The 27,574-nt window shown below is 33.3% G+C and overlaps 1 protein-coding gene across 1 annotated transcript in view; it reads left to right on the top strand.

Annotated features, from left to right (window-relative positions):
• LOC126890794 (co-chaperone protein daf-41) overlaps positions 1–24,545 on the top strand; it is a 56,862-nt gene extending 32,317 nt beyond the window's left edge. Inside the window, exons 4-5 of the mRNA XM_050659986.1 lie at positions 8,646–8,842; positions 24,214–24,545. Of these exons, the coding sequence (XP_050515943.1) occupies positions 8,646–8,842; positions 24,214–24,302 (286 nt within the window). The 3' untranslated portion in view covers positions 24,303–24,545. The remainder of the gene's footprint in view (positions 1–8,645; positions 8,843–24,213) is intronic.
• The last annotated feature ends 3,029 nt before the right edge of the window (positions 24,546–27,574 follow it).

Here is a 27,574-nt window from a genome sequence, read left to right as displayed (position 1 = left end):
ATGAAAGCTTATAACCAAGGATGGTACTAAAGTTGAGAAATTTGACCAAGGCTGTCTGTCCGCCTGTCCGTCAGACCGCGAATGTAACTACTCCGTCATTATGCCAAGTAGAATGACAAATGAGGTGTCGAATGAAGGGTTATAATCCAACGATGGTACTAAAGATGAGCAATTTGGTCCGTCGGTCTGCCTGACCGCGAATGTAACTCTTCCGTCACTGTACCAGGTAGAATGACAAATCAGGTGTCGAATGAAAGCTTATAACCAAGGATGGTACTAAAGTTGAGAAATTTGACCAAGGCTGTCTGTCCGCCTGTCCGTCAGACCGCGAATGTAACTACTCCGTCATTATGCCAAGTAGAATGACAAATGAGGTGTCGAATGAAGGGTTATAATCCAACGATGGTACTAAAGATGAGCAATTTGGTCCGTCGGTCTGCCTGACCGCGAATGTAACTCTTCCGTCACTGTACCAGGTAGAATGACAAATAAGGTGTTGAATGAAAGCTTATAACCAAGGATGGTACTAAAGTTGAGAAATTTGACCAAGGCTGTCTGTCCGTCTGTCTGTCAGACCGCGAATGTAACTACTCCGTCATTATGCCAGGTAGAATGACAAATGAGGTGTCGAATGAAGGGTTATAATCCAACAATGGTATGTACTAAAGATTCACGCACGCATTTCGTTTCCAAAAGTTGCACTTTCCCGCACGGCGTGCGTGAAGTATAATACATTCAATAAACTAATATTTAGATATTATTTAGGTACTAATTTTTTTAAATTTATCTTATTGTGTTCATGTTTTAATGAAATTACTGCGATAATTCGATGAAATAAAATTATTTTGACATAATATTTAAAAGTCAGATCAGTCTTCTTCTTCTTCTTTAAGTACCGTGCCCAAATTTTTAGGCGTGGGTAGCTTCCATAACAATTTGCCGATATCGTTCTCGATCTTGTGCGGCATGTAACAATTGATCTGCTGATAAGCCAGTCCATTGACGAAGGTTTCGGAGCCATGAATATTTCTTTCGACCAATTCCTCTTTTTCCGTCGATCTTTCCATTGAGTATTAACTGCAGCATCCTGTATCTGCTACCTCTCATTATATGCCCCAGATATTAAGTTTTTTTTTATCATCTTCATTAAGTCATCTTCGCCTTGACCTACTCTATTTAAGACTTCTGTGTTTGAAATGCGTTGAACCCATGATATTCTGAGCATTCTACGATACGACCACATCTCAAAGGCTTCTAATTTGTTCATCATGTTAACCTTCATGATCCAGGTTTCACATCCATATAGTATTACAGGATACACATAACATTTTAGGAACTTGATTCTTAGTTGTAAGTTCAGCTGAGAGTTGCTCAGAATAGATCTAAGTTTCATAAATGCTCCTCTTGCAATTTCTATACGAGTTTTAATTTCTTCATCCGGATTTAGTGTCTCGTTTATCCAACATCCTAGGTATTTAAAATGGTTAACTTTTGTTATTGATTTATCATTGACAATTAGTTGCATAGGGCCGACGTCTTGTTTACTAACCACAAGTAACTTTGTCTTTGTTGCATTTATGTTAAGTCCGTTATTGGAGACATATCAGATCAGGAGAGATATCAGATCAGTAGACAATTACAATGGTTTTGAATTGTCGTCATGGAAATGGAAACCAATATCGTCGTCGTGGTAACCCATTATATTGAAAGTTTGGTTTTGACTACCTTGTCAAAGAATTGATTTGTATATGTTCACTTCTAAATAAAAATTGATATAACTCTATTTTTTGTGGCTTTTTCCAAACGTACGGCCCTAGAAAAAATATTATTCCTAACTCGTGCGGAAAGTGTCTTCCCCGCACTCGACTGCTTGCCCGAACTCCGCTATAGCGTCGTTCGGGTCAACGGCAGTCTCGTGCGTGAAAATATTACTTTCCGCACTAGTTAGGAAAATAACTATTTTATGATGTCGATATTTTCCGAGTTGTGGGGGAAAATAGTGACAGTTAGAGTTAGAGCATAACTATTGAATTGTCTCGATAATGAGTTTTACGATAAAAATGTAGGTACCTATACAAAAATAGAACTTAGTAGATGGAATTAACTTTTACATAATTTTGATCTCTTTCATTTTTTACGAATATTTAAAATTGTTTCAAATATGATTTCCTACAATTTCTTTTTGACAATTTTTGTCGTGCGGTTGATATTTTTTGAGTTAAGCGGGAATATATTAAAAAGAGGGGAAGCATAATTATTGAATTGAATCTTGTTTTCGAGCTGCCCCAAATTTTATAATTCTAACCTTTAGGGGAGGTCAATAATAGTGGTATAAATTTAAAATTGCGACTGAATTCCGCTGAAGCGTTAGCCGTCATCTTGATTTTAAAGGAGAACCGTTAATGCTAAATACCTCCACTATTTTCAACTTTTCTACTCTACTGCTCATTATTTATAATAATGAGCAGTAATATTTATAATAATGTAATAGGTAGCAAGACTGTTTAACGCGCTCTATCTGAATCTGCGTTCCATTAGTGTACAGATGGGCAACCGCTTTTTGGTACGAAAATATTGATTAGCAATTAAATTTAAGCATGAATTGTAATTTCGATTACCAAATATCGAATTCCGAATTCCAATTGTGAGTTCTTTCAAAAATCGTGCAGCATATGGGGAATGAGCTAAGGCTCTGGGAATCATGTTGTAATTATTCGCTTATATTAAATCTTTTGCTCACTCTGCTTTGTATAACCCTGTTCAAAACATTTCCTATTTGTGATGATAATTGCTGGTCCTGAAAACGATAATATTGGTTGTAATACAAAAAAAACCTGTTCATTTTTGTAAATTTAACGTAAAAAGTATTTAGTCATCATCATCATCATCAATGGCGTTATAAATCTTCGAGACTCGTTGCCACATTTTTTATTATTTAAATCAATACAGATGTCCACGATGTGATATTTGATACCGTTCACGTTATCAACATAAATAATAAAAAATTAATGTGTTCCTCGGTCGATTATAGAAATGTCACATCAGCAACTTCTTAATTATCGTGTTTTGACTGGAATAAGGATGTGAATTTTAATCGAATTTTTAACGTGCATACAAAGTGCACATACAGTTTTTTTGGTTTATGCTTATTTTTTATTATAATAAATATGTTGATTTTCACCCAATCTTGAGCAAAAATTTGGTTTTGACTTCTGAGTAATACTAAAAAGTCAAAAATCGTTATAACTAAAAAATCTCGACAGAGTTATGCTCGATAAACTCATAACCTAATAAAATATTTTTGATCTTTTTGATTCACATGATTCACTGAGCGTTGGCTTATTGTTTAATATTTTTCCTTATTTTTTTTTAATTCATCGAATTAATATGAATAAATATGCTTATTTAATTTAAAAATAAAATAATACTTTTTTTTCTTCTTGATGTGCCTATCCGTGACGAATGTTGGCGATCATCATGGCAATCTTCACTTTACCTGTAGCAACGCGGAAAAGCTGCACAGATGTTGTGTTGAACCAGGTTCTGAGGTTCTTTAACCAGGATGTTCTTCTTCTTCCTGGACCTCGCTTTCCAAATATTTTTCCTTGCAGGATGGCTTGTAGGAAGGCATATCTGGATTCATTTCGCATAATGTGTCCAAAGTATTCCAACTTTTAAGATTTGATGGTGGTTAATACTTCTCGGTTTTTCCCCAATCTTCTATAAGGACCTCCTCATTTGTGACCCGATCAGTCCATGGGATCTTAAGAATTCTATCATACGTTCAAAAAAATTTAAAAAAATATGCTTGAAATATTTATTTCAAACTCGATGCTCACCCCACCTTAAGGGTAGCTATGACACGATTTTAATAGGCAAGCCATGCAAGTCGTTTTTGTCTATGTATGACATTTAATTAAAAAAAAAACGTTTTATCCGGAAAGCAGATGGATGCAGGTCGACATAAATATATTCGGATCTTAGACTATAACCTTGTTAGTAGGAAATCGTTTGTAGTTTCGTAGAGTTTTGCTATCAGCCGTTGATGATTTGCCGATGAACGCTACTCGTGTTATTTCTTTCCGTTTATGTTCACAAGAGCATGTGTTAACAAGTAATTGGACTTCGTAAGTCCTAGGTTTTCATCCAAAGTAATCGAAAGTAGAACTGGAAGTCGATATTTGAACTCTTCGAGTAACTTTGCGTCGATGCATATAGGATTTTACTAATTTTGGATCATCTTCATTTACATTCATATCATACTTTGAGTCACTTTAAAACAGGTACTTGCGGTTGCAACTCTAAAACTGAAGTCCGATGTCAAATTACTCATTTCTAATACCATCCTTGTGTTATAAGCTTTCATTCAAAACGTCATTATTTGTCATTATATCTGTATTAATACGGAGGAGTTGTATGTAGGAGGACAGACGCAAAGACACTCATGAAACCGGAAGTATATATTTGTCCTCTCCTTGCGAAAGCTCGTCGAATAATATATCACTTTTACTATTCCGGTGACTTTAAAACAGTACTTCCGGTCGCATTTCTAAAACCGGAAGTCCTTGGTCAAATTTCTCACCTTTAGTACCATCCTTGGATTATAAGTTTTCATTCGACACCTCATTTGTCATTCTACCTGGTACAGTGACGGAGAAGCTATATTTGCGGTCAGGCAGACCGACGGACATAATTGCTCATCTTTAGTACCATCGTTGGATTATAATCGTTCATTCGAAACCTCATTTGTCATTTTCCCTGGCATAATGACGAAGTATTTACATTCGCGCTCGCACGGACAGATGAACAGACAGCCTTAGTCAAATGTTTCATCTTTAGTACCATCCTCGGTTATAAGCTTTCATTCGACACCTTATTTGCCATTCTACCTGGTACAGTGACGGAGGAGTTATAATCGCGGTCAGGCAGACCGACGGACCAAATTGCTCATCTTTAGTACCATCGTTGAATTATAACCATTCATTCGACACCTTATTTGTCATTCTACCTGGCATAATGACGGAGTAGTTACATTCGCGGTCGGACGGACACATGGACATCCAGCCTTGGTTAAATTTCTCATCTTTAGTACCATCTTTGTATTATAAGCTTTCATTCGACAACTCATTTGTCATTCTACCTAGTACAGTGACGGAGGAGTTATATTCGCGGTCAGGCAGACCGCCGGACCAAATTTCTCATCTTTAGTACCATCGTTGAATTATAACCGTTCATTCGATACCTCATTTGTCATTCTACCTGGCATAATGATGGAGTAGTTACATTCGCGGTCGGACGGACAGATGGACAGACAGCCTTGGTCAAATTTCTCATCTTTAGTACCATCCTTGGATTATAAGCTTTCATTCGACACCTCATTTGTCATTCTACCTGGCATAATGACGGAGTAGTTACATTCGCGGTCGGACGGACAGATGGACAGCCAGCTTTGGTCAAATTTCTCATCTTTAGTACCATCCTTGGATTATAAGCTTTCATTCGACACCTCATTTGTCATTCTAGCTAGTACAGTGACGGAGGAGTTATATTCGCGGTCAGGCAGACCGACGGACCAAATTTCTCATCTTTAGTACCATCGTTGAATTATAACCGTTCATTCTATACCTCATTTGTCATTCTACCTGGTACAGTGACAGAGGAGTTATATTCGCGGTCAGGCAGACCGACGGACCAAATTGCTCATCTTTGGTACCATCGTTGGATAATAACCGTTCATTCGACACCTCATTTGTCATTCTACCTGCCTGGCATAATGACGGAGTAGTTACATTCGGGGTCGTACGGACAGATGGACAGACAGTCTTGGTCAAATTTATCATCTTTAATACCATCCTTGGTTATAAGCTTTCAATCGAAACCTTATTTGTCATTCTACCTGGTACAGTGACGGAGGAGTTATATTTGCGGTCAGACAGACCGACGGACCAAATTGCTCATCTTTAGTACCATCGTTGGATTATAACCGTTCATTCAACACCTCATTTGTCATTCTACCTGACATAATGACGGAATAGTTACATTCGCGGTCGGACGGACAGATGGACAGACAGTCTTGGTCAAATTTATCATCTTTAGTACCATCCTTGGTTATAAGCTTTCATTCGACACCTTATTTGTCATTCTACCTGGTACAGTGACGGAGGAGTAATATTTGCGGTCAGACAGACCGACGGACCAAATTGCTCATCTTTAGTACCATCCTTGGATTATGAGCTTTCAGTCGACACCTCATTTGTCATTCTAGCTAGTACAGTGACGGAGGAGTTATATTCGCGGTCAGCCAGACCGACGGACCAAATTTCTCATCTTTAGTACCATCGTTGAATTATAATCGTTCATTCGATACCTCATTTGTCATTCTACCTGGTACAGTGACAGAGGAGTTATATTCGCGGTCAGGCAGACCGACGGACCAAATTGCTCATCTTTGGTACCATCGTTGGATAATAACCGTTCATTCGACACCTCATTTGTCATTCTACCTGCCTGGCATAATGACGGAGTAGTTACATTCGGGGTCGTACGGACAGATGGACAGACAGTCTTGGTCAAATTTATCATCTTTAATACCATCCTTGGTTATAAGCTTTCAATCGAAACCTTATTTGTCATTCTACCTGGTACAGTGACGGAGGAGTTATATTTGCGGTCAGACAGACCGACGGACCAAATTGCTCATCTTTAGTACCATCGTTGGATTATAACCGTTCATTCAACACCTCATTTGTCATTCTACCTGGCATAATAACGGAATAGTTACATTCGCGGTCGGACGGACAGATGGACAGACAGTCTTGGTCAAATTTATCATCTTTAGTACCATCCTTGGTTATAAGCTTTCATTCGACACCTTATTTGTCATTCTACCTGGTACAGTGACGGAGGAGTAATATTTGCGGTCAGACAGACCGACGGACCAAATTGCTCATCTTTAGTACCATCCTTGGATTATGAGCTTTCAGTCGACACCTCATTTGTCATTCTAGCTAGTACAGTGACGGAGGAGTTATATTCGCGGTCAGGCAGACCGACGGACCAAATTTCTCATCTTTAGTACCATCGTTGAATTATAACCGTTCATTCGATACCTTATTTGTCATTCTACTTGGCATAATGATGGAGTAGTTACATTCGCGGTCGGACGGACAGATGGACAGACAGCCTTGGTCAAATTTCTCATCTTTAGTACCATCCTTGGATTATAAGCTTTCATTCGACACCTTATTTGTCATTCTACCTGGTACAGTGACGGAGGAGTTATATTTGCGGTCAGGCAGACCGACGGACCAAATTGCTCATCTTTAGTACCATCGCTGGATAATAACCGTTCATTCGACACCTCATTTGTCATTCTACCTGGCATAATGACGGAGTAGTTACATTCGGGGTCGTACAGACAGATGGACAGACAGCCTTGGTCAAATTTATCATCTTTAGTACCATCCTTGGTTATAAGCTTTCATTCGACACCTTATTTGTCATTCTACCTGGTACAGTGACGGAGAAGGTATATTCGCGGTCAGGCAGACCGACGGACCAAATTGCTCATCTTTAGTACCATCGTTGGATTATAACCGTTCATTCGACACCTCATTTGTCATTCTACCTGGCATAATGAAGGAGTATATTCGCGGTCGGACGTACCGACGGACAGACAGTCTAAATTTCTCATCTTTAGTACCATCCTTGGATTATAAGCATTCATTTGACAACTTTTTTCGGCAAAATTATTTCTTGGGGATTTTTTGTCCGGGATTTTTTGTGGGGATATTTTGTCCAAAAAAAATTGTGGGGATTATCTGTCCGGGATTTTTTGCGGGGATTTTTTGTCCGGAGATTATTTGTCCGGGGATTATTTGTGGGGATTTTTTGTCCGGGGATAATTTGTGGGGATTTTTTGTCCGGGATTATTTGTCCGGGGATTATTTGTCCTAGCTTCCTAAAAACAGTTTTGTTTAGAGTTATATGCGTTGTTTACCCTTGCTTGGTTTCATTTTTAAGTAATTTACTTTCAAACCCAAAGTAACCAGTGATTTTAGGTGTGTATTTAGCTTTGAGTGTAGATTTTAATGGAATGTACATATGGCACATGTCATACGTTATACCATTAATGAAAACATTAGAAAGAGTGAAAAAAAAAGAGATGCAAAAAACCCACAATACACAATGTCCTCTTCTCATGACTCCACCAAGATTTTTTGCTAGTGAGCATTCCACTAATACATGATCAAATGCACCTAATCAGTTGAGTCAAAACATTTTGGTTAGGTACAGGAGTTCAGGCCAATCTTAACGGATAAAAGGACTTGGTTAGTTGAGTCGTTGGTTGAGTCCATCTGTAAACTGAATAAAATTGTGAGTGTAAAAAAGATCGCCATTTGATATGAAGCAATACATTTAACATTTGACTTGTCTGTTTTATATCAGTGGTAGATAATTTTTTTAGGTTTACTTACATGAATTAAATAAACATTTTTTTCTTAAAAATTGACTTGCCTGTTTCTGTTTGCCAACCACAAGTATATTCTTTGTAAGTTTTGGCTTCAATATCGTAATATTTTTCATTTTTATGTAAGTAACCTATTCTGAATTCCCTGTTATATTAATATTTGCTATATTCGTAGGTGTATTGAAATTATTGTAACTAAAGCAAACACAGATGGACCCTACTGGCCTACATTAACGTCTGACAAAAAGAAACACCATTGGTTAAAATGTGATTTCAACAAATGGCATGACGAAGATGATTCTGGCGATGAAGGTGTTGGAGGAATGGGTGGTGGAGATTTTGATGAAATGATGAGGCAAATGGGAGGTTTAGGTAAGTTATAAAAATATAAATATGTATAAACAATATCAAGAGTGTTATGGCTATAGAAAATATAGTATTACCATCTAAGAGACTCATTAATATTCAGATCAGCGGGATGCTATTGTTCAAGGTATGAAATTATATAAACAAGGGACCATTTCATAAAACAGGTACCCATATTTATGGAATTTCACATCTCAAACAATAGCACCTACTTAGCTGAATATCCTCGGTAGTATCGTCGATTCGCTAATCCGAGACATAAATGTCTACACTACAATCACAATAAAAATGCACTATATAGAAATAAACAAACCAAGACACGTTAAATGTTCGAGGAGCACTCCCAAATCATGATTTGAGAGTTCTCCTCGTGCTTGTTTATTTCTAGTGCATTTTTATTGTTATTGTAGTGTAGACAGTTGTGTCTATGATTAGCGAATCGACTATACTATAAATGTGTACTACATATTTTGTATACAGATATGGTGAAATACTCATAATATGTATGTATATTATTAGGTTTGTTCTAGCATCAGTTTCAAACGGTTTGAAACCATCGGCGAATAGTGGACCAGCGTGAGTAGAGGGGATAGCACTGGTGACTGTATTATGTTCTCTCACTGACCAACTAGTCTGGGCTGATTATCGGAGAATAGGCCATTTTTGGGAAAAGTTATTTACCAGCAATTTTATTGCTGGAATCGAATTGTAAGATCCTATATATTAATAATATAGGTATGCAAAGTCCTCAGATAGTGTGCTACTTTTTTTATAAACAAAATGGCGCCCGAAAATCGTGTTTTTTTCAATTATTGCTCTAGAACTCCGAAGATTTTAACTTTACAACAAAAACACTCAAATAAAAATTCGCCGTGATTAAATTCTGCATAGAAACGTGTTTTTCCCGATCTGCTCCGACGAAAATTTTCGCCGAAAAATGCGGGTTTTCCCAACAAAATCTTTAATTTTCAAATAAAGTTTTAGATAAGTAATTATTTACCAATAATTAAATAATTTGGTGACTTAAAAGCCTTCTTGGTTTAGATTATAGTTCCAGGAGCTGGTGAAAATTAAACGAATATTTTAGCAACAATTCAATTGTTAAATAATAATTTACGGTCGCAATAATAACCAAAATAATTATGATACACTGATCAAACTTTGAAATCTTATAAATATGAGATGCCTATTTAACATTTTGTCGACAAAATATAAATTTTTTATTTTTTTGCATAATCTTTAAATGTATAAAAAAAATAGTTATAAAAAAATTAACGTTTCTCAGAAAGTTTTTACTATATTATAATTTTAAAAAATAGCTAAAATGCGCATTACAAATATCTTGAAAATGAATGCTTTAAAACTTTTTTGCAACCATTTGCAAAAAAATTATGAAACAGCAAAATAAACATACGATTACTACGGTGTTAATAATTTTTTTAAATTCTTTCAAAGCGTAGAAGTGAGTTTAAAGTACAAGCTAATTATTTATAAAACAATATCGATTATCAGCTTAATGGTTATATTCTAATTAAAGATTATAAATATATTTTTTTGTAATTTACACGCGTGAAAGTAGAATAATACAGTACCGTAGCCACCCGCCCACATACACAACTCGCGCGAGTTTAAGCGTGTCAGTCGTTTCGAGTGAACATTTTATCTCCGGCTCTGTATCAAGCCTACTTTCGCGCTAAAAATTACAAAAAAAAAAGTATTTTTAATCTTTGATTAAAATATAACCATTGCACTAATTTTTGACATTCTTTGTGAGTAATTAGATTGTACCATAGACTCACTTTTAAGCTTTGAAACAATTAAAACAAATTATAAACAATTGAGATATCGTATATTTATTTTGCTGTTTCCTAACTTTTTTGCAAATGGTTGGAAAATTTTTTTAAAGCATTCATTTTCAAGACCTATGAAATACGCATTTTAAGTATTTTTTAAAATTAGAATATAATAAACAATTTCTAAGAAATGTTAATTTGTTTATAACAATTTTTTTAAACATTTAAAGATTATGCAAAAAAATGAAAAATTTATATTTTGTCGACAAAATATTAAATAGGCATCACACCTTTATAACCTTTCTAAGTTTGATCAATGTCTCATGATTATTTTGGTTGTTATTGCGACTGTAAATTGTTAATTAACAATTGAATTGTTGCTAAAATATTCGTTTCATTTTAACCGGCTTCTGAATTTATAATCTATACCAAGAAAGCTTTTATTTCACCAAGGTATATAATTATTGATAAATAATTACTGGCCCAAAAAATTTATTTGAAAATTCGAGATTTTGTTGGGAAGACCCACATTTTCCGAGGAAAATTTTCGTCGAAGCAAATCGGGAAAAACATGCCTCTATGTAGAATTAAATTGGGGTGAATTTTTATTTGAGTATTTTTGGTGTAAAGTTAAAATCTTCGGAGTTATAGAGCAATAATTGAAAAAAATACGATTTGTCGGCGCCATTTTGTTTATAAAAAAAGTAGCACACTATCTGTAGACTTTGCATACCTATATTAATAATATATAGGATCTTATAGTTCGATTAAAGCAATAAAATTGCTGGTAAATAACCTTTCTTTGTACTTTACTAATTAGACTACGTATTATAACTATTTTTTTTTTCAAAATTTAAAGATTATGCAAAAAAAAGAAAAATTTATATTTTGTCGATAAAATATTAAACAAGCATCTCATCTTTATAATCTTTATAAGTTTGATCAATGTATCATGATTATTTTGGTTATTATTGCGATCGTAAATTGTTAATTAACAATTGAATTGTTACTAAAATATTCGTTTAATTTTCACCGGCTTCCGGAATTACAATCTATACCAAGAAATCTTTGATGTCACTAAGTTATTTAATTATTGATTAATAATTACTTACCTATAACTTTATTTGAAAATTATAGTTTTTGTTAGGAAAACCCGCATTTTCCGAGGAAAATTTTCGTCGGAGCAAATCGTGAAAAACATATCTCTATGCAGAATTTAATTTCGGTGAATTTTTATTTGGGTGTTTTTGTTGTAAAGTTAAAATCTTCGGAGTTATAGAGCAATAATTGAAAAAAATACGATTTGTCGGCGCCATTTTGTTTATAAAAAAGTAGCACACTATCTGCGGACTTTGCATACCTATATTATTAATATATAGGATCTTATAATTCGATTCCAGCAATAAAATTGCTGGTAAATAACTTTTCCATGAATTTTGCTAATTAGCCCAGAGTAAACTGTTTACTGACGGTTTCTGACTAATTCGACTGTTTGGTAGAACAAACCTATTATTATAATACACCCGATGTGGGTGTTGAAACGTTAATTAAATATTTTTTCAATTTAATTGTGGCTTATTTCTCATCTAAATAGTTTAATATGTATATTGTTTAGGTTAATTTTAGGTGCAGTTTCTGTTTAACCTTTTCACATACCAATGTTTTGTCATATTACATTTTTTGCCATACTTATTGACCAGTTCTACCTGATCCTTTCTTCCAAACATTTTTCCTAACATAGATTCCCAAATTTATAATTTCTATATTGTTCTATTTGCTGTGGTTTATATTTCACATGTGAAATGTGGTTCCATGACATCTCGTAACAGGACAGCTTTTTAACCCCATAGATGGTAACGGACAATTTGTAACAGCGACAGTTCATAAGGCGACAATTCGTAACGGTGTATTTCGTAATGTCAACATTTAATTTCTTTTAGCAAATTTAGATTACTGAATTTATACAAAAATGCATTTTGCATACATTCCTATATTTTTGTTAATATGACAACTAAATAATTTTTAAATATTTTTGTCTTGAATTATCACTTTAACAAGGAGTAAAACTAAGTCTAAAAAATAATGAAACACAAAAGCAATTTAATAATAATGTATTTACTATAATAATGAATACAATTTACATTGCTAGATTATATTTGAGGCCTATAGAATCAAAAGCTGCTAGATCCATGTTTTGAAATTTTTCAGGAGACTAAAACAACATTAAAGATGTAAATTTTCCACAAAGTATCTTCGGTCTGTATCCCACGAATGAAAAAAAAGTTGATTAATAGCAAGCTGAAAATTTGTTAATAGCTTAAGGGTATCTAGTCGGATAAACTTTGATATATGGGAGCACTGGAACAGGGGCTGTTTTAATTGTGGAACAGGTTAAAAATTTGGAACGGTCAGACCACGAAAACGGCACATTTATTTTGTCCGACAGAATAGACTTAAACTCTCCGAACAGAGATTAAACTCTCATGCAAAAATCAGACTTCTATTTATCACCTGTCATAATTCCTGTCATTTGACATATTCTACATGTTCCACTCATTAAAACGCCCATTTGGTGATAAATAGCAGTCTGATTTTTGCCATGAGAGTTAAGTCTCTGTTCGGAGGTTTAAGTCTGTTCTGTTAGACAAAATACATCTGCTGTTCTCGTGGTCTGACCGTTCCAAATTTTTAACCTGTTCCACAATTAAAACTTCCCCTGTTCCAGTGTTCCCATATATCAAAGTTTGTCCGACTAGACACCCTTAAGCTATTAACAAATTTTCAGCTTGCTATTAATCAACTTTTTTTCATACGCGGGATCCAGACCTGTCTGGCATTTCTCAGTCAAAGGGGCATTGATAAATGTCATAAAATGGCACACTAATTTGGTATAGAAGCATTTTTATGCAAGCCCTTTATATCTTCGGAAATTTTTACTTTTAGTTTGGATTTAGCAGATTTTGATTCTAAGCCCACACAATGTTGTCCAAATTCCTCATTTTCAGCTGCCTTTAGGCGCAATTAATGCATTAAAGGTGGGTATTTAACCATTTTGATAGGAAAACATACAACATATACAAAAAAGAAGTATTTTATTGTTCATAAAAGGAATGGCACAGCAGAGTGATTCTAACGTCAACATTGTACTGGTGTTTTAAAGCGGATTTAGAAGGTTTTGAGCCGAAACCTTACGCCTATAGTGCGGCCGATATGTGAAACAATTGCACATTTAATGATACAAGCATATAATTTGGACCACATATACTACACATATAAAGGGTTAAATTTAGATATGAGGCGATTTCAGATTTTGCCTTTTACAAAAATGGCGGGCATTCAAAATGGCGGTTATACATATGTGTTTAATAGTACCATAACTTGAACGAAAAGTCCGATTTCAACCAAATTTGGCATATAGGTTCTCTTTTTGATTTATAAGATGGATGTGGTGAACCAGAAGAATCGGTTTACCAGAAGTTGTGTTTTTACTGGTTGTTTATGTAAAAATATGTTTTTTTTTTCAATTTTTTCCCTAGTATATATTAATTTTTTAAAAAGGTAATGGATGGAATGCATAAAACGTAGTACCTGCTAATGCTTCAAGTATGTACTACATTTTTGAAGATTTTACTACAGTTACAAAGCATTACTACACTTACAAATGCTTTGTAAGTGGTTTACTACAATTTAGAAAGCATTCCATGCTTTGTAAGTGTAGTAAAACTTTGCAAAAAGGAGTACATACTTGAAGCATTAGCAGGTACTAGGTTTTATGCATTCCACCCAATACCAGAAAACAATAACCACATCTCTGGTAATACCGCAATTGAAAAGAGCGTAAAAATATTTTGTAGAAAATATTTTGAACTTTTTAGTTTTTAATTACCATTTAATAAATGCATAACGTATCTTCACATGTACTGTAGTCAAAACGAAAACACATATTTTATTTTCAAGTATATTCAAATGGGAAATAAGCCACAATTTTACCTAAAAATGATTTTATTAACGTTTCGACGCCCAAGTCGGGTGTCGTTGTCAAAATACAAAATAATACTAAATAAACAAAAATGTTTAGTAAAAAATTCTTCTAATAATTTATTTAATCTGACTCATTTATATCGGCAATTCAGACACGTATTATACATTTTAAAGTAGACGACTTTAAAATGATATTGCCAATATTGATGAGTTGCGTTCCTGGAACGACTTTACTAAAAGATAGTTCATTCGATTACATGAAATCAATCCCAACTCAAGAATATCCGCCACAAAAAATCATAGCATGTGATCTGTCTTTAAAAAGACAACCAAATGCAACGGTGGCACTGAAATTCTCGCGTTAGAGATTCCATAGTAAATCACGAGGGAAAACCAGGGAAAACCTCGTGATACTATCCCGACATCGTAAGTATTTGGGTTTATATTTAGTTTACTCTCAAAACTAATACCAAATTCTGACTTGATATTTTAAATTTTAAATAATACTAAAATACTAAATATGTACTAACTCGATATGTTACTGATTTACTAATTGTGGTATTTTCTTTCTATTGACTTCCTCCTTTAATATGGGTAACCACATCCTACTGCATTCTACCGAGGAATTTGCGACACAATTGGTTTCATTTAGCATAATTAGAGCCGCTTCTTTGATTTTTGAGAGTAAACTAAATATAAACCCAAATACTTACGATGTCGGGATAGTATCACGAGGTTTTTCCTGGTTTCCCTCGTGATTTACTATGGAATCTCTAACGCGAGAATTTCAGTGCCACTGTTGCATTTGGTTGTCTTTTTAAAGACAGATCACATGCTATGATTTTTTGTGGCGGATATTCTTGAGTTGGGATTGATTTCATGTAATCGAATGAACTATCTTTTAGTAAAGTCGTTCCATGAACGCAACTCATCAATATTGGCAATATCATTTTAAAGTCGTCTACTTTAAAATGTATAATACGTGTCTGAATTGCCGATATAAATGAGTCAGATTAAATAAATTATTAGAAGAATTTTTTACTAAGCAACAACATTTTTGTTTATTTAGTATTATTTTGTATTTTGACAACAACACCCGACTTGGGCGTCGAAACGTTAATAAAATCATTTTTAGGTAAAATTGTGGCTTATTTCCCATTTGAATATACTTGATTATAAGAATGCCACAAGAAAATAGCTTCAGAACAACATATTTTATTTGTCGTCTGCAATAAACTCAATTTCTGAGAGTTTTAACGGGAAATAAATTATTGAAAGTATCTAGTTAGTGAATAATATAAGACATTAAGTTAAGGACAGTGATAAGAAAAAACTTTAAAATCAGTGAAATAGCATAGAAATAATACCAAGGACCTATAAAAAGTAAGATCGCTACAATTGATAAGCTTGTCTAACATCGAAGCGTAGAAACGAAACTCTGACCGTTGAAATTGCGACGTTGCCGTTGTGAGTGGACTTTCGGGATAACCACAGAAAATAACAACGGATAATAAACAAACAAAATAAATACGGTAAAAGCTATCTTCTCTGAACTGTTGAGGTGGAAGACAGTGTTTGGCGCCGGAAAATGGAAAAATATCTGGAAAAAAAAATTAGAGAGTGATGACACACATTCAGAAGAAGGGTCAAAAATTGATCAATTAATAATAATGATGAGCCTCCTCACCGATGACATTAAGGAAATAAAAAGAAATCAAAAAGAAAGTAAGGAAACAATAGAAAAGCTCATTATGGAAAACAGAGAGCTGAGAAAAGAAAATGCAGAACTGAAAGAAGAAAATAAAGAGATCAAGGAGGGACTCAGAGAAATAACAAAAAACATGGAAGGTATGGAAAAACACTGACGATAAACAACGTAGTTATAAGCGGCCTAACAATAGACACATATGAGCAAGCACGGTTAAAAGGAAAAATCAACAATTTCATCAAACACCACTTAGGAATAGAGGTGAAAATAAGAAATGCTCACAAGCTAGGCGATAAAACATGTCTAATTGAATTAGAAAACCAAGAGGAAAAAAGAAAAATAATGGAAAAACAGTACAAGCTAAAAGAAATTAAAGAGCACAAGGTATATATCAACGAAGATACAACCATAAAAGAACGAGATATACAGAAAACAATTAGAAACATTGCCCAGGAAGAAAGAAATAAAGGAAATGAAGTCAAATTTGGAGTAAAAAAATATGGGTAAATAACATTGAATGGAAGTGGAACGACAAAGAAGGCACAATGATCAAAACAGCATCAAAAAACTAACAAATAACTGTACCATAGGAATAACGTTGACGAAAGCTATGAACACAACCTACCAACGATAGCGCTATTCATCGATTTCCAGCAAGCGTACGATAGAATAAAGAGGAGGAATTTAAAAGAGGCGCTTGAGGAATTGGGAGTTAGCAGAAAGTTACGCAACATGATACATCTTACTTTAGAAAATACAGAAAATAGAGTCAAAGTAAACAACCAATCATCAGACACATTATAGCAAACGAAGGAGTAAGGCAGGGCGATCCTTTGTCATCATTACTCTTTAACTTATGCCTAGAAAAAATAATGCGAGAAGCACTCCTATATCAAAAACGACACTAAGTTTTGGCATTTGCGGATGATGTGGTGTTGCTTGCAAGAGGAACAAAAGAGCTACAGGAAATAGTACAGAGAATAGTAAAAGCAGCGAAGAAAATGGGACTCCACATAAATGAAACTAAAACAAAATGTATGGAATGGACAGATGGTCAGTTCAGGAATGGACAAAAGCTTAAAGTAGAAGTAGAAGAAGGAACATCATACGAATTCGAAATGGTAGAAAGATTTACATACCTAGGAGCAATAACATCACGTAAACCGAATATTAAAGAAGAAATACAAGCTCGAATAATGGCAGGCAACAAAAGTGTACATGCGCTTAATGGAATGTTGAAAAGCAAGTTTTTATCAAGAAGGGCAAAAATACAGTTATACAAAACAACTATCCAACCAATAGTAACATACTGCAGTGAGACATGGACAATGACAAAAAATGAACAAAGTTTACTGGAGATCTGGGAACAGAAAATCCGGAGGAAGATATATGGAGGAATAATAAGGGACGGTTTATGGTTAAGAAGATCAAATAATGAGTTAAAGGAATTATACAATCAACCTAATATAATAGGAGTGATAAAAGCACAGAGACGAGGACTCCAAAAAGGGTGCTAAACTACAACATAGCCTCAAAAAAGAGAAAAGGAAGACCGAAAAATAGATGGAAGCAAGAGGTCGAAAAAGATATGGAAAAAATAATGTTAGAAGGCCAGAAAATGAATAACAGGAAGGAATGGAGAAAAATCACATACCAAGCCAGAGAAGATCTAGGTACCTAAAGAAAAGTAAAAATGAAAAACGAACAAACTTTTCAAGCCATGGGCCTCTAAGGCCTTTAGTGCTATGTACATATGTGTGGCAGATCGTGCAAATATTAAAAGAATTATTGTGCATTTAATGGTAGAAGCATATAATTTAGACCACATATACTACACACATCAAGGTTCGAATTTAGATATAAGGCCATCTCTCAAAAGATTTTACCTTTTACAAAAATGGCGGGCATTCAAAATGGCGACTATACATAATATGTGACTAATAGCACGATAACTTTTGAACGAAATGTCCGATTTTAACCAAATTTGGTATATATGTTCTTTTTTTGATGTGTAAGACCAAGGGAAGGTCTTGAACTGGAAGAATGGATTTACCAGAAGTTGTTTTTTACTGATTTTTATGTAAAAACATGTTAGTTTTTTACCAATTCTTTCACCCTGTATATATTAATTTTTCAAAAAGTTAATAACGTCGTTGAAAAGAGCGTAAAAATATTTTTTAGGAAGTATTTTAAACTCTTTAGTTGTGTTAATTACCAATTAATAAATGCATAACGTATCTTCACATGTACAGCTGGTTCCAAAAAAAACTGATACGACTTTTTTTTTTTTTTATTAATGGCTTTGACATAACCAATTAGCCAGACTATTTGTTTTTTTTTGTATGGTATTACAATAACAATTTTAAGTTAATATCTAAGCCTACTTATTATCTAAATTTACAGGGTGTTATAATATATTAATGAATACATTTTTCAATTTTGTGTGATATTTTTACAATTTTTAATTTTATTATCTAAGCCTATTTAAAATTTAAATTTACAGGACGTTACATATTCGTAAAGACATTTTAACGTCTGCTTATTTTTTGGAAAAAGAATTTCGTTTAAATTTACAGGTAAAGGACAATTTAGATCAATTAACTTTTCATACATCACTTTAATATTTTGTCTGTACTGTCCACACTCCAATATTAGGTGCTGTAGATCTCCCATTCCACCACAGGCGCAATATGGGTTATCACTGATACCTATGCTGTGTTTGTATGCTGGGGTGAGTGCGTGATTTGACCTCATTCTGTTTATTGTTTTTATAAATAGCCTATTTGATTCTTGTTTAAACCATCTCTCATTGGGAATTAGTGGTTGGCGATTTCTAAAATTTATTCCCGTTGTACTTTGGTTATATACACGTTGCCAATTTTGTTTGCAATGGTTTTTACTGATATTATCTATATCGGTTACTGGTAGAAGTATGTTGTTTATGTTTCGTTTGGTTAAAGCTGCAGATTTAGCTAATTTGTCGACTTCTTCATTTCCAAATATTCCAGAATGTCCTTTAACCCAACAAATAATAATTGAACTGCCCGAGGAAGTAATATCATAATATAGACTCTTAATTTCTATCTCAATGTGGTTTAGACTTTTTGTCGATTGGATAGAAGTGAGTTTGTCCACAATACTTCTACAATCGGTGAAAATGATATAATTGTCCATACCAACAGAGGCTATATATTTTAGCGCAAGTAATAAAGCTGATAATTCGGCAGTATATATTGAAGCTTCATTAGGCAATCGGCATGATTCTTTGTATTCAGAATTCCAGTGATATATTGCACTTCCGGTTCTATTTTGAATTTTGGAGCCGTCAGTAAAAATATATTGAAACATAGGCCACTTGTCTTTAATTATTTTGTTGATAATACTGCCTGGAAGGTTTGAATCCATGTAATTTGTTTGTATTATCTTGGAAAAGAGAGTTTCAGGAGGTTTAGTGTAAATTGGAGGTATTTTATTTTTGTATATTTGGTGTTCATACATTGTCAATTTTCTATAGCTTTCAACGTATATGGGGGTTTTTTAGTACACCAATATTTGTGGCTTAAATCTAATATATTCAAGTTACGAATAGTCCTTAAGTAGCTGACGTTTTTTGAAATAGCTCTAGCTACAAACTTATCTGTACAAAACTGTCTACGTAGAGTAAGTGGTGGTTCCTTAGCTTCAATCTCAATAATAGTAATAGGAGTAGATTTTAAGTAACCGAGACAGAGTCTCAAACATTTATTCCTTTGGATTTCAACTTTATTAAGATATCCTGTTGACGATATTGATACGACTCTTAAAGCGTATTTTGTAGAAAATTGAGCAGTGTACTTTCTTCTTCTTCTTCTTTTTGTTTTTGGTCTCGCTGCAAGGCAATTACCAGCACGATTTATAGGCGATCTTGATGTAGTCTGGCTCTAAGCCATATCAAAATCGCTGACTATGTTTTTGTAAAAAGCTTTTGATGAGGTGTGATCAGGTGTGATACAATGAATACTAATATTTTGAAGGATAAATACTTATTATTTACATACTGTCACTGTCACTGCCAAATCTTAAAATTTGTCAGATAACTTTAACCTCAAAAAATGGCTGTTTGTTTGTTTATTTTATTATTTGTCTGTCATAATAAATATAATATAATGTCAGACCAATCATACACTGCTCAAAATGATTAAATCTTACTAAGAGTCGTATCAGTTTTTTTAGGAACCAGCTGTACCTATTCACCCATGTGCGGCAGATTCGTGCAAATAATATAAGAATTATTGTGCATATAATGGTAAAATCATATAATTTGAACCACACACACTACACATACAAAGATTCAAATTTAGTTAAAAGGCCATCTCAGATTTTGTTTTTAAAAAAAAAGGCGGGCATTCAAAATGAATCTGCCGCACATAGATACATGTGAAGATACGTTATGCATTTATTAAATGGTAATTAACATAACTAAAAAGTTCAAAATCTTTACTAAAAAATATTTTTACACTCTTTTCAATGGCGGTATTACCTTTTTGAAAAATTAATATATACAGCGTAAAAGAATTGAAAAAAAAACCAACATATTTTTACATAAAAAACAGTAAAAACACAACTTCTGGTAAACCGATTCTTCCGGTTCAAGACCTCGATCTTATTCATAAAAAAAAGAACCTGGATGCCAAATTTGGCTGAAATCGGATTTTTCGTTCAAAAGTTATCGTGCTATCAGTCACATATGTATAGCCGCCATTTTGAATGCTTGCCATTTTTGTAAAAGGCAAAATGTGAGATGGCCTCATATCTAAATTTGAACTTTTGTATGTGTAGTATATGTGGTCCAAATTATAGGCTTCTACTATTAAATTCACAATAATTTTTATAATATTTGCACGAATCTGCCACACATGGGTACATGTGAAGATACATCATGCATTTATTAATTGGTAATTAACATAACTAAAAGGTTCAAAATATTTCCTAAAACACATTCTTACGCTTTTTTCAATGGTGGTACATATTACCCTTTTGAAAAATTAATATATACAGGGTGAAAAAATTGAAAATAAATTATTTACATAATATAAAATAGTTTTACATAAAAAACCAGGAAAAACACAACTTCTGGTAAACCGATTCACGACAGCGATCTGGTAAATCACAAAAAGAACCTATGTACCAAATTTGGTTGAAATCGGACTTTTCATTCAAAAGATATCGTGCTATTAGTCACATATGTATAGTCGCCCATTTTGAATGACCGCCATTTTTGTAAAAGACAAAATCTGAGATGGCCTAAATATCTAAATATCTAATCTAATCTAGATATGTAAATTTGAACCTTTATATGTGCAGTATATGTGGAACAAATTATATGCTTGTATCATTAAATGTGCAATTCTTATAATATTTGCACGAATCTGCCGCACTACTATAGATTAATATACACTTGAACTTTGAAAATGTGTAAAAATTGAAAAATGGAATTTAAATGAATTCAAAAATGGAAAACGAAAAATGTAGGATCTAGCAGGGTTTGATTCTGATGGGCTAATTTTTTTTATTATTATTATTATTTTAAGATATAATTTTAAAAATATATTTCTCCACAAAATATTAAATGTGTTACACATATATGTATTCTGACGTTGATTCGTTAAATTGATAAACATAATTTCAATTGTAACAGGAATAAAAGTTAGTTTCTACGTTAACAAAACTGAACAGAATACATATTATAGATACATAACAGAACAGAATTATACCGTTACGAATTGTGTTAGTTATGCATAATTGTCGTCGTTACGAGATGGTAAAATACAGGGTCGGCAGGTTTAAATCAACTGGTTTTTTTAAAGAAAAAAACCTGTTTTTGAATTGAATATTCTTAAAACTCTGTTTGAAACTATACAAATAGGAGTAAATGTAACAATTGCTTGGATTAAGGGTCATTCGGGAATAAATGGCAATGAAATAGTTGACAAATTTGCTAAATCAGCTCATATAATCGGAGAAAAAATAAACAAAAATTTAATTCCAGCTTCAGATACTGATACTTTTAGCAGACAAAAACTTAAAAATAATTGGCAACTGCATTACAGAGAATGTAATACTGGCTCAAATTTTGTTCATTGTAACCCTAGGATATCCTCAAGAAGATGGTTTTACACAGAATATAATAGACATTTTATTTTATAAAGACCATTAATCGGCTGAGAGCAAATCATGCTCTTACTCGCTTACATGCATACATGCATAGAATCGGCTTGGCAGATACTCCCAATTGTACTTGTGTCAAAATCGGAGATCTAACACATGTCATATTAGAATGTCATTTACAGATAAATAACATAAACGACCTTTATAAGGAATTAAAAAATTTAAAATGTTGTTTCCCAATAAACCTTAATACTTTAATATTTACAAATGATATGGAAATTCTTCATCTCATTTATAAACATGTTAAATTATGTAAATACAATTTGTAAACTAGGAATAATTTGTTAATTTGGTTTGAAAAAATTAAAAATAAAAAAAAATAATATACAGGGTGTCTGCGTAACTTGGAACCATATGGAAACTTTTTTAATATCCATTTTACGAAAAAAAGTTATTCTTTATAAAGTGCTCTGCATAGTCTAAAACCTAAGAAATTGAGCGAAATTCATTATTTTTGACATACCTCGTATACTGTTGACAAAATTTGACATTTGATGATTGGATCTTAGGTTTTAGACTATGCAGAGCCTTTTATAAAGAATAAGTTTTTTTCGTAAAATTGATATTAAAAAAGTTTCCCATATGGTTCCAAGTTACGCAGACACCCTGTATAAAAAAGAACATAATAAAATCACGATAAAAAAAATAACAAAAAAAAATAGAAGTAAAAAAAGTGATTACCACAAATTAAAATATATAATAAAAAAATATAATATAATAATATATTATGTTGTATAAAAAAAAAATAATGTTGTAGTACTTACGTTATGAAATAAGAAATTATGACTATGAATCTGCAATCACAAACAAGTCTGCCAAAGCCATAAAAAAACCTGTTTTTTTTTATTTTTGAGCCTCTAAACTGGTGTTTTTATTTAAAATTTTTAATACAGCTGCCGCAAATGTGTGTGTAAATAAAAAAAAAAGATGCCTTAATCATTTTTTCATTGTTTATTACATTATTTTATAAAATGATTTACTAATTTTTAAAGTATTTAGACTTATTATACTTTGTACCAAATAAATCTGGTTTAAACCAGATAAACCTTTTTTTTTTTGGTTTTTTTGGAAAAAGCCTGTTTTGGTTTTTTGGAAAAAACCTTGGTTTTTGCCAACCCTGGTAAAATATATGCATACACGAATCTTTAGATTGATTTTGTGTTTTTAACACAGTAGTTTCTCGTTTTGTCCTCCTTTTCTGTTTTTGCCTCTTGCTGTTCTTTTGCACCTTCTTTTTCTAGGTCTAAACTAACCCATAAAATTTTTTTCAAATACATCATGTTTAACACAAGATTGGTTTATTTTGTCGGTATTCTTTTTTTCTCCAAAATTATAACTTATAATTTTTCTTTTGTTTTATTTGTTATGATTCATATTTCACATTGGATGCCTCAGAAGCCAATCGGTGTAACTCAATAATTGTTTGAAATGAGATAATAAGATGTTTGTGAAAATAGTTGCAGAACAATGAGGAGCCATGCAAAATAAATAAACCGTCTTTATTGATTATAGTATAAGCAAGTGTTTCATAAATACAAACAAGGACAAGCTATTTGTCGTTGGTGTAATTTTTGGTGTTACATCTCATAAGTCATTTTTAGGAAGAACTTGACTTACACCGTTTGACTTCTGAAGCATCAATATGTAAAAGGATAAAGAATATAATATATTTATTATTTCTTTTTTAGGAGGTGGGGCTGGTAAACCTAACTTTGACGATATTGAAGGGGATGAAGTAGGAGATTCAGACGATGAACCTATTCCTGAACTTGAGTAGTTTAATAAGTTAAGGATTTTTTTTAAATTTTTGTATGTTAAGTTATATGAATAAAAGTGATAATTTCTAAAATTCTCTTTTGGACAAACTTGGTTATTTTTCCGACATCGGGGTTCATGGGAATAACAACCATACACCAAATATGTAGCTGCGGTTTCTACGTGTTTCGAAATACTTAGGTATATAAGTAAACTAGTGTGTATATGTTAAGATTTTTAATTATAATAAACTATATTGATCTAATCTATGGTGTTCTCATTTGTAATAGAGGGGTTACTTTCAACCATGATCTAAAGATTACTTTAATCACAGCCTCCTACATTTACAAGCCATGAAGTAGAAATTTGGCAACATCAAATGGTAGTCCTATTCAAATGTGGCCAGCTGATTGCAGTGCATTGTAAATGTGTGGCAGCTATGTGTAAATTATATTTTTGTACTTAATATTAAGTGTTTTTATGTGTCTAGGAAGTTATCTTATTGGACTAATATTATTGATATTGTACTACAGGTTGAAATAAACTCAAAGTACCTAAGTAAAAACAAATAACATTGTTACGTTGTGTGTCGAATTTTATTCTCAGTATTTACAAAGAATCTTTGGTATTTATTAACGCAATGTTTAATTATTTTTTTAAATTAATTTTTAAGGCAATTTAATCACAGTTTTGGCGACAATTGTGGGTTTATTCTGAGGTTAAGGGGGTATTAGTACGCTATGGTCAAAATAGGTGGCCAATTTTTAAACTAACGTTTAACAGTTCTTTGAATAGATGGCAGCACGTACATATATTTTATTATTAAATTTAGTTCTCTGAACGACACCGCATTGATGCCATGTATTGCAACTTAGGCTCGGCACATCTCGATCTTAATCGTACTTTGTATTTACAGACGACAGTTGTTAATCCTTTCTTTACCTGCCTAGGGAAATTCTCATTAATAGATACTAAACGTTCATTCATTTGGATATAGTTTATTATTTAATATTGTATTATACGGCAATTCGTAATTCTTTACCTGCTCAAAAGGATTTATTTCAAACTAATGAAATTTGCAATTATTTGAAATACAAGTAAGTGCCTATCTAAATGACCAAAAAAGAATTATGCTAATTCTCAGAATGAAGATCGAGTATAAAATTAGTATTTTTAATAAATGTAAAATACGTAAGTCAATTGAAAAACAGGGTCACTACAATAACTTTTTTCATATTGAATGTTTTTTCAACAGGGAAAGTTTTTTCCTCGGAAAATTTAACATTTTCATTTCATTTCTCATTTCAACATGCGAGGCAGAATAATAATTAGCCTAATGAACCACTTACTTAAAACATTTTTAAAAGTAATATACTGCAGAATACCTATATAAAAAATGCGAAGAACAAGTATCACGGACAAAGATTTGATTCCGCAATGCCTTGCCCTTAGGCACCCGAGAGGCTCTATTGACTGTCTAAGTGCTATATATTTGTTTTATCGACTACAAAAAGGCATTTGATAGAGTACAACATGATAAGCTGCACATACTCATAAATTATCTTGGAGGAAACTGGATTAGATGATAGATCTAAACAACATTAGATATGCCGACGACGCAGTAGTTTTTGCAGATAGCCTAGATGATTTGCAAAGAATAATGTCGCGCATATAAGACATAAGTAGTGAACATGGAATTTCAATACGAAAAAAAAAGAAAGTAATGGTAGTCATTAAGAGCGAAATATATTACATATACGGCTTTTGGTTAACCAATTGGCAGAGTGGACAGCTACACATACCTTGGTACCTACATAAACAGTCAATGAGACCACTCTAGTGAAATAAAACAACGCATAGGAAAAGCGAGATCAGCGTTCATAATGATGAAGTCTCGTTTCAGGAGTCACATTTACCACTTGTTAACAAAATTTCTATTATCAGATCCTATGTATTTTCTAGATTATTATACTGAGTAGAAGCCTGGACTCTTTCCGAAACTTCTTTAAGAAAACTCAAGGCATTCAAGATGTGGTATTACAGTCGCATTTTAAGAATTTCGTGGATGGGTCGTGTGACTAATGTTGAGGTCTTACGTAGAATGGGCAAGGAATGCGAGATTATTAACACACATTATTATCAAAGAGCGCAAAGTAGAATATCTTGGCCATGTTATGAGGAATGAATAGAGATTGCCGCTACTCATTCTTCAGGGCAAGGTATTGGGAAGAGAGGACCAGGGAGAAGAAGAATATATCTGAGAAACTGGTTCAATACCTACATCGACAAACAGACTATTCCGAATAGCAGCATGCAAAGTTAGGATAGCCATGCTGATCGCCAACATTCGGAACGAATAAGCACCGTGAGAAGAAGAATATCTCATTTTAAATTCTTCTTCTTCTTCATGTGCCTCGTCCGTTGCGGACATTGGCACGTTAGTCCAAACCATTGGCGTAGTTTTGAAGCCATGAGTGTCTTCTTCTTCTGGGTCCACATTTGCTCTCTATTTTACTCTGTATTGTCAGTGGCAGTATACGATATTTATCATGTCTCATAATATGATCGAGGTATTCAGGTTTCCGTTTCTATTGTGAAACAGATTTCTCATTTTTGTTTTCTCCTCAGCGCAATACCTCTACGTTGGTAGTGTGAGTCGTCCAGGACATTTTGAGGATAAGTCGGTACACCCACATTTCGAATACCTCTAGCCTTTTCGATAATGTTTCCGTTATTGTCCAGGTCTCTGCTCCATACAACAAGACTGGAAATACATAGCATTTTAGCAGCCGTATTTTTAGTGGGACAGATATGTCGCAATGATTGAATATATTTCTCATGTTAAATGTAGCTCTGGCCTTTTCAATTCTACATCGTATTTCGGTTGTTTGATCCCATTTCTAGTTGACGACTGTTCCAAGGTATACATATACTTCTACGTGTTGAATTGGTTTTTTATTTTCAATTGTCTGGCAGGTTTTTGAGTTTTGCTCACCAGTGTCCATTTTTGTTTTATTTATGTTGATGGTTAAAATCTCTTTTTTCACTCGCTCTTTGTAGGTACCCGGGTATGACAGGCCTGTCGATACTGCTAGCAACCACAACTGTATCGTCTGCATATCGGTTTATCTAATTATTACTCCAGTAAATTTCAATATTTTTTTTCACTTACGGAAATATTTGACATAAATTAATCAATGATTATACAATATTGTTTTGTCTACAATTTTTTTATTAGGATAATGCCTCAACAAATACTAATGGCCATTGGCATGTGTAATGTGTGTAAAAATG

Source organism: Diabrotica virgifera, chromosome 8, assembly GCF_917563875.1.
Source record: "Diabrotica virgifera virgifera chromosome 8, PGI_DIABVI_V3a".
NCBI lineage: Eukaryota > Metazoa > Arthropoda > Insecta > Coleoptera > Chrysomelidae > Diabrotica > Diabrotica virgifera.
Note: the sequence above shows the minus strand (reverse complement) of the source record. Positions and strands in the feature narration are given on the sequence as shown.